The 24,528-nt window shown below is 39.9% G+C and overlaps 1 protein-coding gene across 2 annotated transcripts in view; it reads right to left on the reverse strand.

Moving 5' to 3' along the window:
• SATB2 (SATB homeobox 2) overlaps nucleotides 1–24,528 on the reverse strand; it is a 189,427-nt gene that overhangs the window by 150,075 nt on the left and 14,824 nt on the right. For both annotated transcript variants that reach the window (XM_004772180.3, XM_004772181.3), the window contains one exon: nucleotides 10,590–10,766. In XM_004772180.3, the coding sequence (XP_004772237.1) occupies nucleotides 10,590–10,766 (177 nt within the window). The remainder of the gene's footprint in view (nucleotides 1–10,589; nucleotides 10,767–24,528) is intronic.

The following is a 24,528-nucleotide window of genomic DNA, read 5'->3' on the forward strand; positions in this document are numbered from 1 at the left end:
GAGGCAGGCAGAGAGAGAGAGAGAGGGGAGGAAGCAGGCTCCCCGCTGAGCAGAGAGCCCGATGCGGGGTTCTATTCCAGGATCCTGAGATCATGACCTGAGCCAAAGGCAGAGGCTTTAACCCACTGAGCCACTTATTTATTTATTCGAGAGCAAGTGCCTGCCCGTGTTAGGGTAGGGGCAGCGGGCGAGTGTCTAGGACACTGGGCTTAGCGCGCAGCCCCACGTGTGGCTTGATTTCACGACCCCAAGATCACAACCTGAGCTGAAACCAGGAATCAGGGGCCCGTGAGTGGCTCAGTCACTTAAGCCTCTGCCCTGGGCTCAGGTCATGATCCCAGGGTCCTGGGATAGAGCCCTGCATTGGGCTCCCTGCTGGGTGGGGAGCCTGCTTCCCCCGCTCTCTCTGCCGGCCTCTCTGCCTACTTATGCGATCTTCCTGTCAAATGAAAAAAGAAAATCTTCAAAAAAAAAAAAAAAAAATCAGTTGCGCCACCCAAGCACCCCTCATTCTTAAATATATATTGGACAGGGAAGTGAAGTGGCATGATTCTTCTTTTGGCATTTAAAAGTAGTATTTCAGGTTTTGCTCTGTGCAGGTGAATAAGCATATGTACACATGCAAATATGAAGACTCAATTTTATGTAGTAGAGGAGGGAAGAGTACAGAGGGCTGTTAGAGATTTGTATCAGCACAGCCACTGTTTTATATTTTGGCCCGTCCAGCTCTAATGAGGGCTGAGACATGGTTAACAGCAATTTTGGGTAGCTTTTTGAGCTCTCTTTTGAGAGCCACAGAATTTTTTAAAAAGCAGTTTGTTTGTTAAAAGATTGCTCCAAGGCCTAAAATTTCTAAATATGCACCTTTTTTCAACATTGCCCTTATAAAGAAAAAACTGCTGAGAGTCTCCCAAACATGAGAGTTTAATTAAAGAAGGAAAAGTGGGGTGGGGAGGGGTAGAAAGAGCCAAAGAAAGAAACCAAGAAAGCAATACAAAGCAAGAGATCATTTGAAACATTTTCAACAGGGAGAATATCAAACTTTCATTTAAAAAACAAAAACAAAAACAAAAAACTCTGGGCTCCAGGAAACCTATGCCTTTTAAGCATCCTCCCTCCCCCGCCCCATCAAAAAAAGTGTGATTTTTCTGAATTCCATTACAAGGCTATGATTGAGCTTACTAATTGTTTATTTAAAATCATCATATTTGTGGGCATTTATAAGGTTAAGATTTTCATTAAGTTCAGCAAAACAAAACTAATTCTGTATTAAAATGGCAAACATGAGTTTTTGGAAAGAACTTTATTTCTTATTTATTTATTCATTTTAAAGTAGGCTCCGCACCCAGCATGGAGCCTAATGCAGGGCTTGAATTTAGCTGAGATTTAAAGTAAGATGCTTAACTGACTGAGGCACCCAGGTACCCCTAGAAAAGAATTTTTAAGAATTTAAGAGAATGAAAGAGACACATCAACCAAGTGTAATATATAGATCTATCTGTATGGTTCTTGACTTGAGTAAAAAAAAAAAAAAAGTAGAAAAGAAAATATAAAACGGGAAATTTTTGAACATTGGATATTTCAGGACATCAAAGAATTATCTGCTTTTTAAGACTCATGCAGTATTGTGGTTATATTTTTAAGGTTGTCTCTATCTTTAAGAGGTACTTAGTAAAATATTTATGGATAAAATATGAGGTTTAGGACGTACTTTAAAATAATCCAGTGGGAGAGAAGTAAGGTGTGGATAAGGGCAAAGATGAAACAAGACCAGTCATGAATTGCTAATCGTTGATGCTACATGATAAATTTTGAATATTTACTACACAAATCTATTTTGTATATGTTGTTGTTCCCAGGATAAACATTTTAGAGAAATGAAGAACTGAGCATTTCAAGCACCGAATAATCTAAAATGGAAGCATATTCATTTCTAATGATAAAATTTACCTTCAAATTAGCTTCTTTGTAAAGTTTTTCCCAATAGTAGGCTGTATAAAGCTAGTTCCCTGAAAAGCATATAATGAATGAATGAATATACAAAACAATAATAAATAAGTAATAAATAAATTGAGCCATTCCTTTAAAAAATATCCTTTACTATTTTGGTTTTAAGTCTGATTCTATATATTCTCACCACTGTTTCCAGTTCCAGACTGAAATCACTCTCCCTGTACAGACTGCCTTCAAAGAGATGAGGCCCAGATAGACACTGACAAAATACCTCTATGTTTTAATCAGAAGAACTTGGATCCCAGTAAGCGGTAAGTATGTTTTGAGTAAGTAGCTCTTTTGAGTCTAAAATCTATTATTCGAAGTGTTTTGCCACCATGAATGGAGCCAAAACAGCACTTCCCATGGGATGATGACTTGGAATAATTTGGAAATGGTGAAGCTGATCGCTAAGGAGTCAAATCGTATTTTACTTCAGATAAAAATAGCTAGTTCATAAATAGGAGCCAACTTCACAGTGATACACAAGGAAAAATAAAATTCATAGATAAAGTTTAGTAAAAATGAACCTTAAGAATACCTGTTTTCACTGTCAACAAACATTTTTGAATTCTGTAGACTTAACACTGTGCTATGCATCACTCTGTTTTAAGGGAACAAAACAGTTTCTACTTCATGAGTCCAAAGATAATTATTGAAGAGAGTAAACTAGCACCTTTTAGAACTGCATATATTTCTCCAAGATAATCAATAATACCTTCAATCCATTTGTTCAGTCTTTCAACATTGACTAAATGCCTACAGGTACCACCCTCATGTTCTAAAAAAAATGGGCCACTGAGAACACAAGAGTTTCACCAATAAAAAGCCAACAACAGGCCTATTTTGAAAATGGAGACAACAGCAGTGGCAAATAAATAGCTTTCTTTTAATGAGGCGAAGCAAGAATTTTCTGGAAATTTAACCCATATTTTCCATCTGGTCACCTACTTCCAAAAACTAAAAAAAGTAATTCTTATTTTTTTAAGAATAAAATGAACATTTAGTTATAAATTAGCACTAAACTTGTAAACAGATCTTACAGGTACTTCTATTCTCTGAACCTCAGTATTCAATATTTCTGAACTCAGAAGATCAAAAATCAAATAATAATCTATGTACTAAACCATTCTTATGTTACTGAACTACCAAATGTAAGCTCAATGAAAGCAAAACTCTTTTTCAGTTCCTTATCCCCAGAACCTAGAATAATGACAGGAACGTAGTAGGCATTTAATACTATTTAATTAATTAATTTGAAAATCAGAATTGCTGAGGGATATGCTTTATTTTCATATCAAGAATCATTCATGCTTCACAAGTATATTTGAATTACTCAACCTACTATAAGCCTTCTATTTCATTTTAGGAATTGTCTTCAATAGACAACAATTCTAGGAGATTTGGGTTTTTTTGTTTGTTCTTAATGAAGGGTGTCTCAGTTGCCTTGAAAAAGTATCTCTATGTATAATTTATCACTATCAAATATATACAATCATTATCAAATAAATATAATCCTGGGGTGCCTAGGTGGCTCAGTTGGTTGAGCATCTGACTGATTTCAGCTCAGATCTGGATCTCAGGATGGTGAGATTTAGACCTGCATAGACTGGGTGGGGTTGGGATTCTTTCTCCCTCTCCCTCTTTCATAGATAGATAGATAGACAGACAGATAGATGGATAGAATCCTTAGGTACTCAGTAAGCACCCAATCTAAAAGTCCTGCCTTTTAGGGCTTATGTCAAAGAGTAAGGAGCAAGCATTATTTTTTTTTTTAAAGATTTTATTTACTTATTTGACAGAGAGAGAGATCACAAGTAGGCAGAGAGGCAGACAGAGAGAGAGAAAGGAAGCAGGCTCCCTGCCAAGCAGAGAGCAAGATGGGGGCTCGATCCCAGGACCCTGAGATTATGACCTGAGCCAAAGGCAGAGGTTTAACCCACTGAGCCACCCCAGCACCTGAGAGGCAAGCATTAAATAAGAATTGCCTCCTACCCCAACTCCAAACTCCCACTGATCATGGCTATCACAGAACAGCCCTGACTCTGGGGTTGGATCCCTGGGCTTCAGATCTCAGCTCTTCCATCCATAGCCCTGTGCACCCAGGAAAGTTAATTCCCGTCTTTGTTTGCCTCAGTTTCCTAATCTGTGAAATGGGGGAACATATGACTTACTTCAAAAAGCTGTTGCAATATTTAAAGGAGTCAGTACATACAAATCTTTTAGAATAGTGCCTGGCATACTATAATCGCTCAGTTAATATTACTTAGCACTATTAAAACTCTTAAGAAATCCCTTGGTTTATTTATACATCACAGGGATTCATTAAAGACGTATTCTATTTTTCATCTTAACCTGAAAAAAAAAACAAAAGAAATACATCTGTATCATAGACAAATTTTCACACTTATGGATACATTAGGGACAAAGTGAACTGCTTATCAAAATTGGGTAATGAGGTAAAAATAACAAATTCCTACTTATTAAGAGAACTCACGGAGAAAGTAGAATTTCATACTTATATATTCTTACTGATTAGAAAAAGAAGGCAATCCCACTACCATGTAATCCCTGTACCCACAATGATGACATCTGAATAGATTTCCTTTGTCTTTTTTCTATGCATATATGTATAATTTTACATAATTATGACTGAATCTGGCACTCCTTAACATGGTACTAAATGCACTTTTGCATCAATTTTTTTAAAATAACATTTAAAATGACTGTATAAATTTAATTATTCCAGCATAAGAAAAAAATGGCAATTAATACACCTTCTTTTCCATAATTTTTATATACTCATGAACCCAAAAATAACAAGCCAGAAAGAATTTTTGCTTATTTGTTGCTCAGCATGTTTGCTTCTAAATAAAATTTTCTGGTTAAAACTAAATTTTACAATCTTAAGAAACAAGAACTAAGCTGGAGACAACACATTCCTGATCTCAAACTATAGTACAAAGGTATAGTAAACAGTATGGTATTGGCATAAAAACAGACATACAGATCAATGGAACAGAATAGAGAGACCAGAAATAAATCCGTGTGTATACCGTTAATTAATTTACAAGAGAGAAGTCAAAAATATACATTGGAAAAAGCACAGTCTCTTCAACAAATAGTGTCGGGAAAACTGGACAGTTATATGCAAAAGAATGAAACTGGACCACTAGCTCACACCACACAAAAAAATTAACTCAAAATGGATTAAAGACTTGAATGTAAAACTTGAAACCATAAAACTCTTAGAAGAAAATACATGTAGTAAGCTCCTTGACATAAGTCTTGGAGATTGTTTTTTGGATCTGACACCAAAAGCAAAGACAACAAAAGCAAAAATAAACGAGTGGGGCCACATCAAACTAAAAATGATCTGCACAGCAAAGGAACCCACTACCAAAACAAAAAGGCAACCTACTGAATGAGAAAAAATATTTACAAATCATTTATCTGATAAGGGGTTAATACCCAAAATATATAAAGAAGTCATGCAACTTAAAAGTAAAAAAAAAAAAAAATCTGGTTAAAAAATGGGCAGAGAATGTGAACATGCATTTTTCCAGAGACATACAGATGGCCAACGGGGACATGAGAAGAGGCTCAGCACCACTACTTATCAGGGAAATGCAAACCAACACCGTGGTGAGATCTGACCTGACACCTGTTAGAATGGCTAATATCAAAAAGACAAGAAATAACAAGTTTTGACAAGGATGTGGAGTAAAGGGAGCACTTGTGCCCTGCTGGTGGGAATGTGGACTGATGCAGCCACTGTAGAAAACAGCATGGAGGTTCCCCCCAAAATTAAAAATAGAACTACCATATGATCCAGAAATTCCACTTCTGGGTATCTACCCAAATAAAGAAAACACGGAGAGAGAGAGAGAAAGAAGGGAGGGAAGGAAGGAATGATGGATGGAAGGAAGGAAGAAAGAAGAAAGAGGGAGGGAAAGAGAGAGAGAAAGAGAGAAACAGAGAGAGAAAAAAGAAAGAAACAAGGAACGAATGAATGAACTTGAAAAGATCTGAGCGGCCACATTCACTGCAGCATCATTCATAAAGCCAAGACATCGATGTGTCCGTCAGTGGATGCACGGATAGAGAAAATGAGGTATACACATATGCACACACAAGAATTATGGATCCTTAAGAAAGAAAGAAACCTTGTCATTTGTGACAGCATGGATGGAACTTCAGGGCATTAGACCAAGTGAAATAAGTCAAACAAAGACAGTATAATATGATTTCACGTCTAACTGGAATCTTAAAAAAATACTAATAACTAAAAAAAAAAACAAGACAGCAGATGGGTGGCTGCCAGAGGTGGGGGTGAGGGTGGGCAAAACAGGTGAGGGAGTCAAAAGGCACAAGCTTCTGGTTATGAAAAAAATAAGTCCTGGGGATATAATGTACAGTGTGGTGACAACAGTTAATAACACTGTATTGTACGTTTGAAAATTGCTAAGAGAGTAAATCTTAAAAGTTTCCAGGGAAAAAAATTCTATGACTATGTGCGGTGATAGACATTCACTAGACTTATTGGAGTGATTATTTCACAATATACACAAATATCAAATCATTGTTATATATTTATGTCAATTATGCTTCAATAAATACATATAAATAAAATTCTAGAGGTTACTTTAAAATTTATAGGAAGCAGAGGAGAAATAAGATGCCCACTTACAATTTTAATCAAATGTGCACAGTGAGAAATCACGTTGCTTTCACTGCCACCTCCCCAAACCCACCATCCACGTTAGTACCTATAAATAGCTTTAGGATAAAGAACTCTCAAGGATAGAGAACTCTCAAGAGATCCATAGCTATTACCCAAAGCCATGTGGGGCAGAACTGAAAGGATGAAAAGGAAAGAAAGAAGGGAATGACCAAGTTGAATTTGGGGGAGTGGGGAGGGTTACTATGTAGTAGATCCCTAGGTTAACACCCCTCTTCCAAAACTGGAAGGCTTTTGATTCAGAGACACAAGACTCATCAAAGTCTGCCATAACATGTGCTTGCTATTCAGTAGTTCTTAGGCTACCTATGCCAGGAAAAGCAAAAAGCCTGGCATCTTTTCACTTTTGGCCTATGCAAAACAGCAGGTCAGATATATCCTGGATCTCTCTCATCCCTGAGAATCACAGAGTTAATAGTATGTGTCCTGGGAAATGGAGGGTTTGGCTCAGTTAGAAGCACCATGCCCAGCATTTATGACAGTATCTTTTGCCCTTATCTTCTCTTGAGTCCCAATATGTGGCTTCAAATAAAGGCTACTATCCCTGACCTCCATTTTAGTGGAACTTCTATCATCCTTTAGAAGCAAATATTCTTTCTTAATAAAGTCTCTCAAACTCACTTGGAGGGAATGACTCTCAAAAAAGAAAGTGACCATCCCACACTCACAAATGCACAGTATTTTGTCATTAGGACCTAAGTATCAATCCAAAATAATGACATTGCTAATGTATTTTCTCGTTTCAAGGCAATTTGAATACTATCCAATTCAATACTGAAACTCTTTTCTGGTCATGCCAATATTTAACTAAAAAATGTCTCATGAGGGGCGCCTGGGTGGCTCAGTGGGTTGGGCCGCTGCCTTCGGCTCGGGTCATGATGTCAGGGTCCTGGGATCGAGTCCCGCATCGGGCTCTCTGCTCAGCAGAGAGTTTTTAAAACAGGCTCGGGTGCATGGGTGGCTCAATCAGTTAAGTGTCTGACTCTTGACTTCGGCTCAGGTTATGATCTCAGGGTCGTGAGATCGAGCCCCACGTAAGGCTCCACTCTAAGCACAGAGCCTGCTTAGGATTCTCTCCTTCTCTCTCCCTCTGCCCCTACCCCCGAACCCATTCATGTGCTCTCCCTCTTTAGAATAAAGAAATAAATATTTTATAAATAAATAAATAAACAGATAAATGAATAAATAAAATTGGCTCAAGCAACCCCCTCTCCTTGCAGTTTAGTTCTGTCCAAGTTTTCCAACATAGGAAGAAGTTGTTCAGAAACGCTCAGTTTCTCTGCTGCAAATGGATTTGCTAGGTCACCCAATGACTCCCCCATCTTGGGGCAATTACCTGAACAATGAACAAACAAAATCAAAACAAAACAGGAAACTAGACCCAGACAAACTCGGACTTCGAATAGGCAGTCATATTTTGTTCTACCTCCTTCTCTGGCTTTCTCTCACTCTGCTGCTTGTCCAGCACACAGATGACCAGTCTTTTTTTTTTTTTTTTTTTTAAGATTTTATTTATTTATCTGACAGACAGGTATCACAAGCAGGCAGAGAGGCAGTACAGAAAGAGACGGGGGAAACAGGCTCCCCACTGAGCAGAGAGCCCGACGTGGGGGGCGATCCCAGGACCCTGGGATCACGACCCGAGCTGAAGGCAGGCCTCAACCAGGTGCCCCCAGATGACCAGTCTTACCATGTACTCGGTTTGGTCTATAATAAACATGCAGCAAATTGCCCATATTTAATGGTCTGAATGACAACATATATCTAATACATTCACTTCAAAATAAACAATTCCAGTTTTTCCCTTTATCCAAAACAGAGATCAGCAGCCTAATATAAACCTAAACAAACTGTAATTTCTTCCCCTCTAAAATTACAGTATGGACCTAGGGCTAAAACCTCAGTTTACCTACAAAAGAAGGTATTGGCTGTGATCTAGAGCTAACCTTCAGAATGTTGCTTCAACTTTTTAAAAGTGTAATATTCAGTATTTTTTAGCCATGGTTTTCAAAAACTTTGAGGAAGTAAATATTTGCTTTTGACTTTTTGGCTGTTTAATCTCCGCTGGAGACCATATCCCTTGCTAGTGTGTCTGCCTCACCTTGCTGGGTAGAACTCTCAGTCCACATCACTGAACGGAACAGTGTGGCTCCCTGGTGCAGACTTCCTGCGAGCCTCCTCCCTGAGCATGTGCCAAGAATCAAATCTTGGCCACTTAGTGCTCTGGGCTCCACATGTGAGCTCACGGCGCGTTGAGCAGCCGTGCTAACTGAGATGGATAGGCCTGTCAAACAGGAAGCTGGCGCACCGGGACGCAAGCAGTGGGACACAATGACCTTTACATTCAGAAAAAAATGTCCCTAAAATGGCATGAAAAGTTTATGGGGGGGAGCGAGGGGGACTCCTTTATTTCATTTAGGCACATGGCATAAAATAAAAGCGATGGTGCCCAGTATGCAATTTGCTTGGGATCAAATCTTGAATCCCTTACACAAGAAAGAAAGTCGTCAGAGAAAGGAAATGAATCATCCTTTATCACGCTGCTTTGAAAGCAATGGACTCAACAGTTCAGCTGTCATTACGGCACCCGACAGGCCAAGCGCTCAGTTTCAGACCACGCTTGGGCTCAGGGTGATCCATGGGGTTACTGCCTGCCCTGGGAAAACATTCTTGCCCCCTGGTTTCAGATGGGTCGCTCTCTTGGTAGAATTAAAATCTAATTTAAATACTTAAGCATTTTTTAGACAGTGATGATCTGCTCACAGAATCAGAGTCAAGAGCTTGGATATTAAATCCCATGTCCTTGGTCGCCATGTTTGTAACTTTGTATATATCTCTTAATCTCTTATGTTTTTTCATCTGAATAAATGGAGACTCTGACTGACAATTCCTAGGAATTTGATGAAGAGGGACTCATAAAAAAAATCTGCAAAATCTGTGGCACACATACCAATGTTAAGTAAGAACAGTAATATAGAAAATTAATATATGAAGCAAGACCCGAATTTAACATATTTTTCTCCTGTGGTTATAACCATTATCATAAATTGTACAATTCAATCATTTCAGCTGAAATACAATAATCATCATTCCATTGGGTCAACTTTTTTTTTCCTATTTTTCAAGGTTTGGGGGATGTTTTTATGTTATTTGTTTTTTCAGTTCTTTGCCATGAAAAAACCATTAAGCAACACAAGCTCACAACGGGCTCGCCAGGCCTGTACAATACACGCAGAAACCATGATGCAATTTTAATGATTAGTTAAATAGATAAAATGAACACTCACAAAGACACTGAGATTTTTGTTGCTGTTGTTGTTGTCGTTGTTGTTTTGTTTCATTTTGGTTTTTTGCTTTTGTTTTACTGAATGGACTACCCTGAAACTACAGAGCATTTATCAAAGATACAAAAGTTTGGTAATTTTTTGTACTTAATTAGAAAGCTGATTTTAAAGCGCAGAAGCTGCAGGCCCAACGCAAGAAATAAATTTAGAAAACCAAAATCTTATAAATCATGTATTAAAGTTTGGATGTTAGGATTAGACACCTCCGCACTCTGAGAACCCCACTGTAGGGACTTAGAGAAAATAATAGCAACTCTCAGTGCCAACAAACCTACGATGATCACTTCAACATACGAGTTTATTTTGGTGGCTCTAGAGGTGCTGGTCAAATGCTTCCCGAAGCACTCTAACAATACACTGCAAGAAACATTCCATGGCTAGCTGTTTGGAAAAGATCTTAGACCTGACCATTCTCCTCCAACCCTTGTTTGGAGAATTATTTCAGGAATCGCATTCTTCCTCAAATCATGACACACAGAGGCACCGGGAGGGGAGGGGACACGCAGTAATACCTTGTGCCTGAGCTGCAGAGCTGTGGGAGTACCCCAGGGCCAGGAGCGCGGTCTCCACCAGCTGGCTAAAAAGCACATCTTTTCGAACCAGGACGAACTCCGCGTGTTCTTCTCTGTTGTCATATTCAAGAGAGCCATCCAACTGCTCCACCACACAAAAGACAGGAATCATCAACCCTGGAGAGACAAAATTCAAGAGCAAAACACAAACATTACAAAGCAAATCTCAGTCACCATGATGAGAAGGGAAGAGACAGTTATAAAAGTTACTCATCTGTGATCGACAATGGTTTAGATTAAACAAGCCTCTTAGTTGGATGGGCCTAATGGGAAAGCTGTGGATTTTTTTTTTTCCTTCCTTATTACTATCAGACTGCAGCAGAATTGCCCTGGGCAAAGGCAGAAGCCCTCAGATTCCAGTCATTAAAATGTGGAGTGTGGGGGCGCCTGGGTGGCTCAGTGGGTTAAGCCCTCTGCCTTCAGCTCAGGTCATGATCCCAGGGTACTGGGATCAAGCCCCTCATCCGGCTTGATCGGCAGGGGGCCTGCTTCCTTCTCTCTCTCTGCCTGCCTCTCTGCTGCTTGTGATCTCTGTCTGTCAAATAAATGAATACAATCTTTAAAAAAAAAAAATGTGGAGTGTGCCCATCAGAGGTATCCTGACTGAGACCCTAACTCCAGAGCTGGCACAAAGCAGAGGTCAAGGTGACCTTCCAGACCCTCTTATCCTTCATGTCTATGGTTTTATCATTAACTATGAATCAGGACTAGTATTTCCAGATCAGATATGCTTTTGTCTGCAAATGCTGTAAGATACCTAGGAGAGAGGAATATTTGATTTCTGGGCCTAAGCGATCATGTGACTATGTCTAAGAAAGTCAATGGGAATTTTTTAAAGGTCCCTCTTGTATCTTTTATCTAAGTCCTGGCAAATAGTCATCAGTGAGCCTGAAAATATCTCGTTCAGGAAAATCTTAACTGGCATTTAACTTATGTCAAAATATACATCCAAATGTAAAATTCTGTCCTTTTTAAATTATTATTTAACATATTAACACCAGTTACACCTATTAAGGGAATTATCTCTTCTTGTTTTTTCGGAGAAAAGAAGTAAACTACTCTAAAAAATAAAGCAAATTAGTCTAGTTGAAAATCTGTTGAAATCTGTTGTCACTGAAATATTTCTCTGCTTTGTATCAAAGTGTGAAAAGCTAAAAAATGTTTCATTCGCCAAAGATTTTTTATAAACTGTTTTTTATTTTTAAAAAAGTCATACAGGCATTTAAATATAAACATAGCCAAGGCATAAGAAGATCAAAGTTTTACCAACATACAAGTAATAAACATGGACTCTGCCCCATGTAATTCACACAAATTAGTATGTTATGGAATAAGATCTGTTCTGGGTCTTCTCTATTCTTGCAAGAAAACCAAAAGTTATGAAGGACAGGTGGGCCAGCCGAGGGGGGGGGCGGTGGACAATTGGTTGGTTACTGCTGAAGACACTTCACAATAAAGATAAGACCTCTGTGTAAACGACATGTGGGAGTTCTGCCTGTGAGACACAGAGGACACAGGAGTTTCTGTAAAAGCCCCTCCCCTCTGCCTAGCCCCTAGAAGCCTCCTGACTCACTCTGATCTGGAAAGCAGAGGGTGGGAGCAGACACTCTGCAAACTACCAGGTCACAGATGTAGATTTTTGTTCTAAAGATAATACAATGGTGCAACTGGTTCCCATGTGCTAATTATTATTATTAAAGATAATAAGTATAGGGTGTAATTATTAAATATAATCATTATTAACAATAATAATACTCATTAAGAATTGTTATCATTAAGGATCACGGTAATTATTATTAAGCCAGCACAACAGTCTAACAGGTCACACCATACCCATTCCCCGGGACAACTACCAACTCTGTGTTCACTCTTAAGAACAATAAGACAGCATTATTGTTTGTAGCAAATACACTATCTAAGGTATAGATTTATAGCAAATAGGAAATAAGGGTGGAACAGACTGATCATTTTAGACAAATAAGGGAATTTAGCCTGGCCCGATGATGCCTTATAAAATATTTTTTTTTAGAATTGTGACCAGTACTTGCCTATCAAATGCTTACTTATTTATGCCCAATTTATTCCCAAATGTAGGTAAGACATGAAATGAATATATAAATTACAGTGCCTCCAAATTATCTTTGTGCTCATTCATTTATCCAATTTTTATTCCCTGAACACCTATTGTGTGCCAGGTAACCCCTGTGGCCTCAGAATACAAGTAGGAACAAGTCTGATGTGGCTCCTGCCCTCAATGCAGTTGAAGGGGCTGTAAAATCTTCCTGAGCAAGCATAATGGCATTTTACAGGATCTATCCATCAGAGTCCTTCCCAGCAGAGAGTAGCCCCCATTTAGACCTTTTAACTCTTACATACTGGTATATGATCTTTGTCCAAGGAAGCAGGTTGATTTCTACTTTCAATGATTTCAGCGTATGCACACATAGGGCCATACAGTCAGTGGTGCCATAAGCTACCTCATCACTAATACCTATGTGTACATAAGTTTCAATGCTGAAAATCATGTGCGGTTCCTAATGTCAACATCTGAGTGTCACACATCTGGGAATCACAGATAAGGCCTTTCAACGAATCCAGCTGCCCCCATAAGCTATCATGTATCCATTACTTAGGAACCATAAATCATTCTCAAGTCTATGATCAACTAAAAAAAAACCCAAGACCCTATTAATTTTTGAAAATAATATTAGCAGTTCATTGAGTGAGATATGAGATACAACATTAAAGCACAGGGGTCTATGCCATTCAGGAACTTATTTTTTGAAAGTGTCAGTTACCAAGATATTTCCTGAACATTTCAGTTCAGTGATTAAAGAAAGCAATTGTTATCTGACATCAGAGCAGTAACTTCTTCCAGTCAAAAAGCATCACCTATTTTGAAAATAGGAAAGAGAGAGAGAGAGAGAGAGAGAAAGAAAGAAGAGGGGAGGAGGAGAGGAAAGAAAAGGCCTCTGAGGTCATGTATAAAATAAAATAATATTAATCATAAATGTCTGACAACAGAATTTACTCTGAAAACACATAAATATGAGCATTTAAAAAATAGAGAGGTTATATAAAAAAGTACTTTTATAGAATTTTATATAGATCTAAACAATTATGAAATTTGTACAATGAAACACAATTTTTACAAAAGAAGAGGCATGAAAAAAATAGGTATGATTACTAATGACAACAGCAAGAGAATTGAAAAATGGTAAAACAATTCAGTTGGGGAAAAGAAATATGAGGAAATATGAGGAAAAAGAAATTAAGGCATAGGTTTTAAAAACTTAAAAACAGCAAATCCCTGGGAAAGAAAACTAAATAAGGGTGAGTAGGTATAATAAGAAAAGACATCCATTTGGTGCCCCCCTCACTCTCTCCAAGCAAAAAGAGAGAAAAAAGAAAAAAAAAGAAAAAAGAGAGAGAGAGAGAGGGAGGGAGAGAAAAAACAGACAGGGAGGGAGAGAGAGAGAGAAAGGAAGGAAGGAAGAAGTGACAAGGGCCGAAAAGATGGGGAGAGTATTTGAAAGCAATTCAAAAAATAAATTAAGAAAGAAGAATTAAAAGGCAGGTTCCAATAAAAGAATAACAATGTAAAACTGAAATGTATTTATAACAAAATTTAGAAATGATCAAGAAAAAAAAGAAAGAAAAAAAAAACTCTTATTCTAGCGCTATATCTGGAACTTTTGGCATTATTTCTCTTTTATTGTAGCACAGACCCATTTCCATATGATCAAGTAGGGAACTTTGAACCCTTTGATTATAAGCCCCGCTAAGCTTTTTACAATTGTGGCATGTTAAGCAGGTAGTTTCCTCTAAAGGACAGATACACAGTCCCCGCCATTGGCTAAGAATTAAGAGTTGTTCTGACAGTTGGGACAAAAGAGAATTCCGTTGTCACAGGGACAAAGTAAGCAGGAGATTCCTTCCACTAGAAAAATGCATTCTCCCAACTGTCATTAGTTCCAATGCTCAAACTGTCATTTTCATTGTGACATTATTTCTGAAGAAGTGTGTGTGATGATAAAGGTAACCTAATCTTCAGCACAGCAGCGGCCACGGGAATAGAGACAAAGGGGAGATGCTCCACTGTGGTGGTGATTAGCCCTGCCACAGCAGGCAGGAACTCTAGGATCAAATCCTGGCATGGTCATTCTTTGCCTATCGTAGTGACCTTGGGTAATTTATTTGGCCTCTCTGAGGCTCAAATTCCTCCCAGGTAATATGCAAATAAAAATATCTACATCACAGACTTGTTGTGAGGATTAAAGCACTGTGAAATAGTTTTCTGGCCTCTCTCAAAAAATGGAACCTGTTTTCCTTTTTTTCCAAAATCAGTATTCATACCGGTAATTAGTGCCATTAACACAAAATAAGAAACCAATCATTTTTTTCAGGGTCCATAATCAATGATCATGAAACTCACTAAAAAGCTTTTCTTCAGAATAAAAATGATACTCATAATCATTGAATTACTTAAGATGTTCAATGCGACCCAAGCAAAAGGGCGAAAGCTTTAAAAACATTCTATACTCTAAAACTGCTTGCCCTACACTACAATAGCTATTAGCCACATGTGGCAACTAAAACCTTGAAATCACTAGTGATGAATGGAGATGTGCTGTAAGTATAAAATACACACTCAATTTCAAAAATTTAATACCAAAAACCAAATAAATATAGCATGAATAATTTTTTAAAAATCAGTTGCAGGGAGAAATATTTTGTATGCCCTGAGTTAAATAAAATAGATCACCAAAATCAATTTCACCTGTTTAACTTCTTTTATTTATTTATTTTTAAAGATTTTATTTATTTATTTGACAGAGATCACAAGTAGGCAGAGGGGCAGGCAGAGAGAGAGAGAGAGAGAGAGAGAGAGGAGGAAGCAGGCTCCCTGCTGAGCAGAGAGCCAGATGCGGGGCTTGATGTGTGGCTGGATCCCAGGACCCTGGGATCATGACCCCAGCCGAAGGCAGAGGCTTTAACCCACTGAGCCACCCAGGCGCCCCTGTTTAACTTCTTTTAAATGAAGTTTAAAACAGTCCAGGTGTCTCCTATAATATTTCTAGGAGAGCTGCTCTAAGCAATCTGCCAGCACGGACATATACAATGGTTTTTTTGACACATGATAAAGTCATCACAAGCTGATAACTAAGACAATTGTGCAATTGTCTTGAGCATTCTTGGATGCCCCTCAGTTATCTTTCCTCAGTGTTCCAGATCTTAGGAGACCTGAGGACAGATGTGCTATTGGTTAAACTCCAAAATCTAACGCGACATCTCTGCATCACCAAGGGAAGTGTGGGCCATTGTTTTATTCCTAACTCTAATAATCCAACTTCTCTCATAAAAGAAAGGCTTCTCTCTCCTTCCCTTCATTTTAAAGAACAGCCTTCAGGAAATGCCCCAACACCGCCATCAAAGTGACCCAAGGAACAAGTATCCTGTAGTGCTCTGCAGAGCTCACCTCCACAGTGAAAGCTGAAAGAAGGTCCAGTGGCCAGGGTCTGGAGGACAGGATTACACTGCTTTCCACAACGCCACCCAAAACAAACCTGTCACTGGCATGGCACCTGCGGACACACCCCACACTCCAGCATACACGCGTACCTTTATCTTTCTCCCCACCGTTAGACATGAGGGAACAGCATTGTTCCCATCCAACAACTGAGGAAACCAACCCTGGGAAAATAAGTAACATGCTCAAGAGAGGCACAAGGAGAACCCTTCAGGTTAGCCAACTCTAAAGCCCAGCCATGCTGCTTTCTTGGGGATGGAAAACTATACTTAGAAACCCACACCCACACAAATTCAAAGGCTTGGCCTTCTAGTAAAGGCCCCTTCACTGCTCGTGAAGTCCAATGGGTGACATGCATCGCTTAAAAGTAAATTCCCCTTTCGACGTGGGAGGCACTGAGCTAGGCACACAGGAGGAATCAGGAATCTGCCCTTAGTCACTCACAGACAAAGGAAGGCTCAAATAATGAGTCATGCTCAAGTGGAGGTGAGTGGGCTCCAGCCTCTACCCTGGTCCCTTTGTCTCCTGGGTCCACCCTCATTCCTGGACCTGCCCCCTGAATGACAGAAGAGTCTAAGGCGATAGGCGCCCAGCCTTTCTCCTCTCTTTCTGGGGGCTCCTGAAACCATCTGTTTCCAGAAGCAGGGCAGCCACAGGGCCCACTCCCTTCCTTGAAGCTCACTGCATATCTGGTTCTATCACCTGAGAAGGTCCCAGGGCTAATTGAAGATTACAAAGGCTTGAGGGCAGAGCCTCTCATATCTGCTCTTTGTATAAAACTCAACCTGGAGTCAAGAACCACACTTAGCAACCACCACAATCAATAAATCACAGAACCCTGAGACACTGAAACAAATTCTACCGTGTGAACCGAGAGTGCATACAGGGTCTACCGGAGGACTGCAGAGAACAGAGGGGCGCCAGCTACCATTTCTTACTGCACATTTATTACAAGAACAAAACAATTTACTTGCTCTAAAACCTCATTCTCCCTCCCCTTCCCCTTTCCCTCTCCATCTCCATCTCTCTCTCTCTCTCTCTCTCATACACACACACACACCCCTGAGTCACAGACAAGGAGTAACTTCAATGTTAACCTTTAGGATTAGCTTCTGGACTCTTCCTTCCACCCTAAAACAATAAAGGCAAGTATCAAGATTGCAGTGAGAGGGGCGCCTGGGTGGCTGAGTGAGTTAAAGCCTCTGCCTTCAGCTCGGGTCATGGTCTCAGGGTCCTGGGATGGAGCCCCACATCGGGCTCTCTGCTCAGCCAGGAGCCTGCTTCCTCCTCTCTCTCTCTCTCTGCCTGCCTCTCTGCCTCCTTGTGATCTCTCTGTCAAATAAATAAATAAAATATTAAAAAAAAAAAAAAAAAGATTGCAGTGAGAAACAAAAAGAAAGAATAGGGTGCCCCTCACCTCCTTCTAGGGGTCCCAGGCAAAACTTCCAGATGGATCACGTGTGTCTTTCTCACTCTCCTCTCTTCTGCCCCTGAGGCCCCCTCCCAGGCACCCAACCTCCTGAGCTAAGGTAACCAGAGGCTCCACATTCCACCATTCCACTCCAGCCTCCCATTCCCCCCAGGGGCTGAACTCAAAAATTCCAAAGAGATTAACAGATAAAAAGATGCTACAGTTTACTGTTCGAATGGTTTAGCTGTCCTTTAATTTCCTTGGATATATTTTCATTGTAAAAGAAACTCACTGTATCCTATATGAACTTCGAATGGAAAGAATTTCAGGTAATGGGATTGAGAGGGAAAAAAAAAAAAGTTTTCACCAGGCTTGGTGTGGCAGGGGAGCAAAACCATCTGGGGGCAAGGGAGACTAGCACAGGTGGACTGGAGGTCCTCTAGGCTCCCGTAAACTGCTCCACTTTCCGAAGTTTCTCTCTGATCCTTGCTTGCGAACAAAGATTCTCTGAAGGATTCATTCATTTGTCTTTGTTTTGTCTTTTTTAACTCTTACTGAAGAAGCAAGAGCTGACAGAGGGGGGGCAACCTGCATCATTCAGAGGAGGAGGAACACAGTTAATCCTACATCGATGGAGAAGGGCAAAATTTGCCTCTAATAATAACAACTCCAAGAGCATATTAAGTCATATGTGCAGAAATTTTATTTCATGTTCATCCATGACCCAGTTATTTGTAACTCAAGTTTAGATCTCCAAATAAAGTTTCAACAATAACGCTCCTTGACGCCTCTCTCCCTTTAGGGAAGTGTGGTAGGGAGGTAAGATTACCAAGAAATACTTTATTCTCAGAATCCTGTCTAGTAAAACCAGACACTACCTTGCAGCCCCTGAGGCAGATCTTAACTTGAGGAGATAAGAACAAAAATAGGCCAGGGGTGGGTCAGCCGCCTGAACTCTGCCGCCTCTCTCACTTACCACCCTAAAGGCTCAAACTGCGCTTAAAGCGGTAGAGCGAGGAGTTGGCTTCTGGTCTTCCAGGCCTGTCCCCAGACTGAGAGATCACAATCCACGCTCAAGTCGGATCTGAAGCTGCAGGATAAACTCTGTGTCTCTCAATACGCCTCATTTATAGAAATGTGGTAGCAGGATCAAGTTGGCCAGGCCGTTTGCAAAACAGGATTTTTCAGGCACACAGGAGGCACAGTGTGGCTACTTATCTAAACAAAGACGCCTGAGCTACACCTGGGAACCGGGCCATAGCAAGCCTGACCCGCGGAACTCCATTCCCTGAGGTCAGGCATGTCCAGTGGGAGCGAATGAGAGGCCTGCCTTTTCCTTCTCCGACGTGGGCTGGGATGAGAGAGTCTGTTCGCTCCCTCACTGCCCACCCCAACCCGGAGCCTGACTTACAGCGAGTCCAAAACAAATGTTGGTGCAGTTTAACAAAATGTTAATTCCAGCTAGACCTTTATAACCACCATTAAGAGGTAATGTCAGCTCTGGGTTTTTTCCGGTGACTTCCCTGCCGAACATGTCACACCACGGTAGCCCACTGCACTGCTTTCAGCATCAACACACGAGAAGAGCTTTCTAAGAAACAATCCACACGAGCGGACTCAGGAGCTCACTCCATGCTCTCCAGGGGAGGTCCGGCAGACCACAGGGCTGCATGGGACCTCTGTGGACAGACACTGTTGGTTTATTATCAGGAAGGCATCGCAGTCTATTGGTGTAGGACTCAAGTGGCTAGCAGCACTGGGCTCTGGGACCGGACACATCCTGGAACCCTGGGGATCTGAGCCACAGTCCCACAGAGCCTGCACTGAAGGGCCATGACATCTTTTCTAAATCAGACCAACAAAAATGTTTACTGACCCAGATATTTTTTTTAAAAAAATTTTTTTAAAGATTTTACTTATTTATTTGTCAGAGAGAGAGAGCACAAGCAGGGGGAGCAGCAGGGAGAGGCAGAGGAAGAAGCTGGCTCTCCACTGAGCAGAGAGCCCGATGCGGAACTCCATCCCAGGACCCCGGGATCATGACCTGAGCCAAAGGCAGCCACTTAACCAACTGAGCCACCCAGGTGTCCCGCACTCCAAAAAAAATTTTTTAAAGAAAAAAGTAGAATACGTAAGTTTGATGATCACAGAGGAGTTCAAACATGAAGTATCCCTTAGCTCAAACTAAATTTTTGAGGTTCTTTTCACAGTGGGTTATCAATGCATTTATGGAGTCTTGAGACTCAAGGGCTTGTTAAAATAACTATCCCATAATTCATTAATGCTAAGATTTCTTCTGCCTGTCATAATGTAAAATATTATTTTAGAGGTCTCTGAGAAGATCACTTTTCAGGTAGTGTTTAAGTGAGATGTAGGTGCTGCTGCCTTCAATCTTACTATCCTCCCTGGAAAATCTATTTGCAACTTAGAGTCCCAAAAGTCAGAAATAGAGTCAATAAAAACTATCTTTGTACCAACATTTGCTTTATCATCTCCAGTTTTGAGATTTGCCTAAATGTTATTCTATCTAATTTAACAATTAAAATAAAAAAATCCTTGATTGATTTCTCCAGTGTAGTGTTAAGGAAAGGTTAACTGTACTGAGGTTCACTAGCAAGAAATTAATAAAAGAATCAAGCACTCGGCTCTCAATAAGACAAGACTACCCAGATTTCTAGTGGGAATATTTCATAGCACAAGCATGTTTTCTTTGGGGAGTTTAACTCACCAAAATTATTAAAAATTGAGATCAAACACTGGTGCAAAGCCCCAAAGGAAATCATACTAGACTGGAGAGATTTTTATCAAATAAAAACCTGAAAAGGTGAAGTTTTTATAGTAAAAAATAAAAGGTTTTCTCTTTACAAGAGGAAATCCTACTCTCTATGTTTAGGGATAAAACAGCAAAACATGTAGGGATGTCTATTTAATAGCTGTGTAAAAATCATCACTGTGAAGTGAATGCAGATTTCACAAAGCTGAGTTTAGCCATCACCACTATAAGCCACTCTGGTTCTGGTACCCAAAAATGCCTCCTCCCGGTAGGTAACAGCAAACTAGCCCTTGAAGGGGCTGACACTAGAAGAAAAAGGAAAGAATAAGGAGAGAGCAAGAAAGTCAAAATCATAGTGTGTATTCTGCAGTTCCCTAAGGGTACACCGAGATCTCTGGATTGCAATACGTAGGATATTATTATTGTGACTGAGACGAGGTTAATAAAACCCAGCATACAGACTGGGGAAACTCAGGTCCCTACTGGTGGAATACTTCCCAGAAAAGATATTTTAAGTATATATGTACCTGTGAAATTTACAGCAATTACTTAAAATAAGAAAAAGAGAACAGAGAAAACTCATTATTATTTTTTCACCTTATGATTCTTTAGCCATCCCTTTTGTAATGTATGTAATTTCCAAGAGAATGTTAAATTTAATATTTAGAAAAACCTAAAGAGATCACTTAAGCTACAGCACATAAATCCACTGAAAATCTTATTTTCATCCTTAATGTTATCCAAAGGATACCATCCAGCCATAGGAGGAATGTTATTCCCCTTTTAACTATCTTTGAAAATTGTCACCGAAGCCTAAAGTGATTTATCTGTCTCCTGAGGGGGCGGGGGGTGGGGAAGGGGGAGAAGGATGAAAAATCTTCATCAGGAAGATAATACAAGTTTCTACCTTCATTAAAGCAAAAGACCCTGGAAGAATACCGCACCTTTTAAAATCTGGGGGTAATCTCCGATATGAAACAACTCGATCTCAAAGATTCCACTCTAGATTCCCTGGATTCTGGATTTCTTTAACTCTCAAATTAACTTCTGAGCCTCCAAATCAAGCATATCAATGTAGTTTCACCCCCAAAGGGTCAGTTTCAAAACAGATCTAATCTCACCCACTCAACACAAAATAACAGAAAAGACAAGACTAAGACTCTTTCTCAAACTCGGCATTCGATGAGAAAGGGTTCCTTTTGGGGTGAACTGAGGTTCAGATGTGTGGGTGAGCTCCAGTGTGACGGCGGTGCCTTGCCCATCACCGAGAAAGTGCCCCTTCTTCTGGCCATCACTGCCTGCATCTCTGCAAAGATGATGGAAGAAACTAGACCTCACAGTTTTCGTGCACATAAATGCATCTCCTTATTTTGTTAAGAGAAGTAGGACTGACAAAGGGATATGTTTTCAAAGAGGGAGCCTGTGTTTATTACATATCTGAGAGGCCGGCGGCAAGAAAGCCTTGGTGAGTTGTATCAAAGAGAGGAGAGAGCTGCACCTCCGAGGTTTTTCTCGGGGAAAGAGAACTGTCTCCCTCAAACTTGCTTTCAAGCTATACATCAATCTTCAATATAATTATGTTTGACAGAATATAAGCTCTTGGCAGTTAACTTGTTTACAATAAATGTGTAGTTTGGGTACATGGACTGTATTTCAGTTTTATAAATATCAAACACAAACCTACAACAGTCCCATTATGGGGCTGAGAATTATTCTGCTATAAATCTTTTTATTGGGGGGCCAAGGGAATGACTTTGCAGCTTGTTTTCCACTAACCACTCGGAACAGTGTGAAAAGAGGTACATTTATACCCTGACCCTGTGCTAACGGGAATTCTATACATTTCCATGGGAGAGCTTACAGTATCATCCTGAACACGCAGGCCGCCTCCCTCCCACTCATGGTTTTGCCATGGTGGTAAAAAAAAAACACACGTGCAACAATGGTTATTACCAAAGTCGTGGCATTTTCGCATGGCTCTTATTCTCAAAGTCTCCTGGGAGCTCATGGCCATTTGTGACAGCAATGGCAGGCCTTCAATGGTAAGCTCTAGTTTTGGGGAGTTTATAAGTTAGCTATAAAAATGCACGTAAGGCTCAAACTTACTATATGAACGTGCCTGTAAATAGAGTGAGTTTTGCTGAATGTTACCTGGAGATTCATTTGAACAGGGGGAACAAAAAAAAGGGTCACCTTAGTTACTCTTGTAAAGTACCTTTACTTGGGTCTTAAATGTCTATAACTTACTTGGAGAGAATAATATGCTCTTCTTATACCCCCTCAATAATAAAGCGTGTTAAGTCTAATACTACACCTGCCACCCCTAGAGCACAAAATCTTGTCTGAACAGAGACTGAGAAGCTGAACACTGCACAAAGCCTCATGAGTACCCTGGCCTAGCCCCACTCTGCTCCGTGAGCACTTTTCTCCCCGCCGGCACCCTCACTAGTGTTTGGAATGCCTTCTGGTTTTCAGAGAATGACAATTCGCCAGGGCTGGTTTCCTCAATTGTTTTTAATTTCACAATTATCTTGTAATCACATATCTGCATAATATTTCAACTCCAACATAGTATTAACATACAGAAAAGATCATTCTTAATTTTCCAAAATACTACTGGGGTACTGTCACTTTATTATTTAATAGTGAGATCCCACTTCCTTCCCTCTGATCAAGGTTACAATTTCAGGTGATGTAAAATAATTTTTTATCTCTCACCTTCTAATAAAGAAGATAAGAAATTGATTTGTAAGTCTCGTGGGCCATCAAATTTGATTTTATTTAAAATTTTACCACATGAATTTCATACATGAGAGACAGAAGAAAAATATTTTCATTGCATTATCAGCCTCACAGGTCTTGTTCATATCAAAAGCACCAGTTTACAACGTGAACTAATGGAAAATTGTTAAATTCACCTAAAATAATCAATCCTTTTTTTTCCCTCTTAATTTAAATAAGCCCTTTTAAGACCCTCACTATTTAACTGCTATTTACTTGGGGAAGAGGAGACATGGAGAAGGTGACTGCATGAAAAGGAAAAAAAAAAAAAACAACACTTTTTTTAATTGTACAACAAAAATTCCCTCCAAGGCAAAACGACATTATGCCAAGTTCCACCCAGAATTAATGTTTAGGTTTAAATTATAAAGTCCAGAAAAAAACGGAACCACTAATAGACCCTTAAAGCTCCGTGGCATTCGTCACTGCTGTTAGGTTATGTAAATGTTAAAACTGAAAACCCTTTGCTGACAAAAGTATTTTAATGAAGGTGCTATTAAGTAGACTCTCTGAACTTATTTTAAAAAAAAACAAGGCTTTTGAGCTGTTTGATATAAATTCCACTCTAATGGGGATTATCCTTGGGACAGTTCTGGGATTCTGAGGCCTCGGCCAGTAAGCGCTGACTGCCTATCTTTTTCCTTTCGCTTTACCATTCTCAGAAAGATTTTTAAATATTGAACCCAAGAAAATTCTTAGCTACAGATCAAAGAAATATTGTCCTCTAACTCTGTCAACAGAGTCGAACTTTGGGCTCCAAATGTTCCGATGGCCAACATGATTTGTGGCTTCAGTATCCCCACAACAAGCAGGCGTTAAGGCCACTGGCTGGCCAGCTCCACCGTCATCAAAGTTGCCAGGAGCTCACAGTTTCTATGAGCAGAGTAAGAAATATAGCCCAGAGTGAAAGAAAACTAGCCACTGATGTGGGCTGCTGCCGGCCGGCTCACTCCAAGTTGCTGAAAGCTCCATGCCGGGGAATGAGTTCTGGAGGCTCAGCAGTTGGAAAGGATTATGGATTTAATAATGGCTCCAGTGACTTCCAATAGAGGCCGGAGCCTATGCATCCCAAGTGACAGTCTCTGTGACCTGAGTGACTGTCCGTGAGGAGCACATATGGAAACTCCCCCAACCCCATGAGTGCAGAGAAGAAATAAGGGTGTTCATGATTCACCTTCAATTCTCTCTCCCCCCTTCAGCCTGGTTATGACTTCAGAGAAGAAAGAACAGCAGGCCTAGGGATCACACCTAACCTTTACTGGGGAGAGTTTATAGTAAGAGAAATATGCGTTACTTTTGTCTTCCATTTACACAGGTTTAAAAAAAAAAGGTATTTCTATCAGGTAGAATTTAAGAAAATTTGATTCCTTTCTCAAACATCATA

Source organism: Mustela putorius, unplaced genomic scaffold, assembly GCF_011764305.1.
Source record: "Mustela putorius furo isolate JIRA1106 unplaced genomic scaffold, ASM1176430v1.1 tig00000275_pilon_pilon_pilon, whole genome shotgun sequence".
Lineage (NCBI taxonomy): Eukaryota > Metazoa > Chordata > Mammalia > Carnivora > Mustelidae > Mustela > Mustela putorius.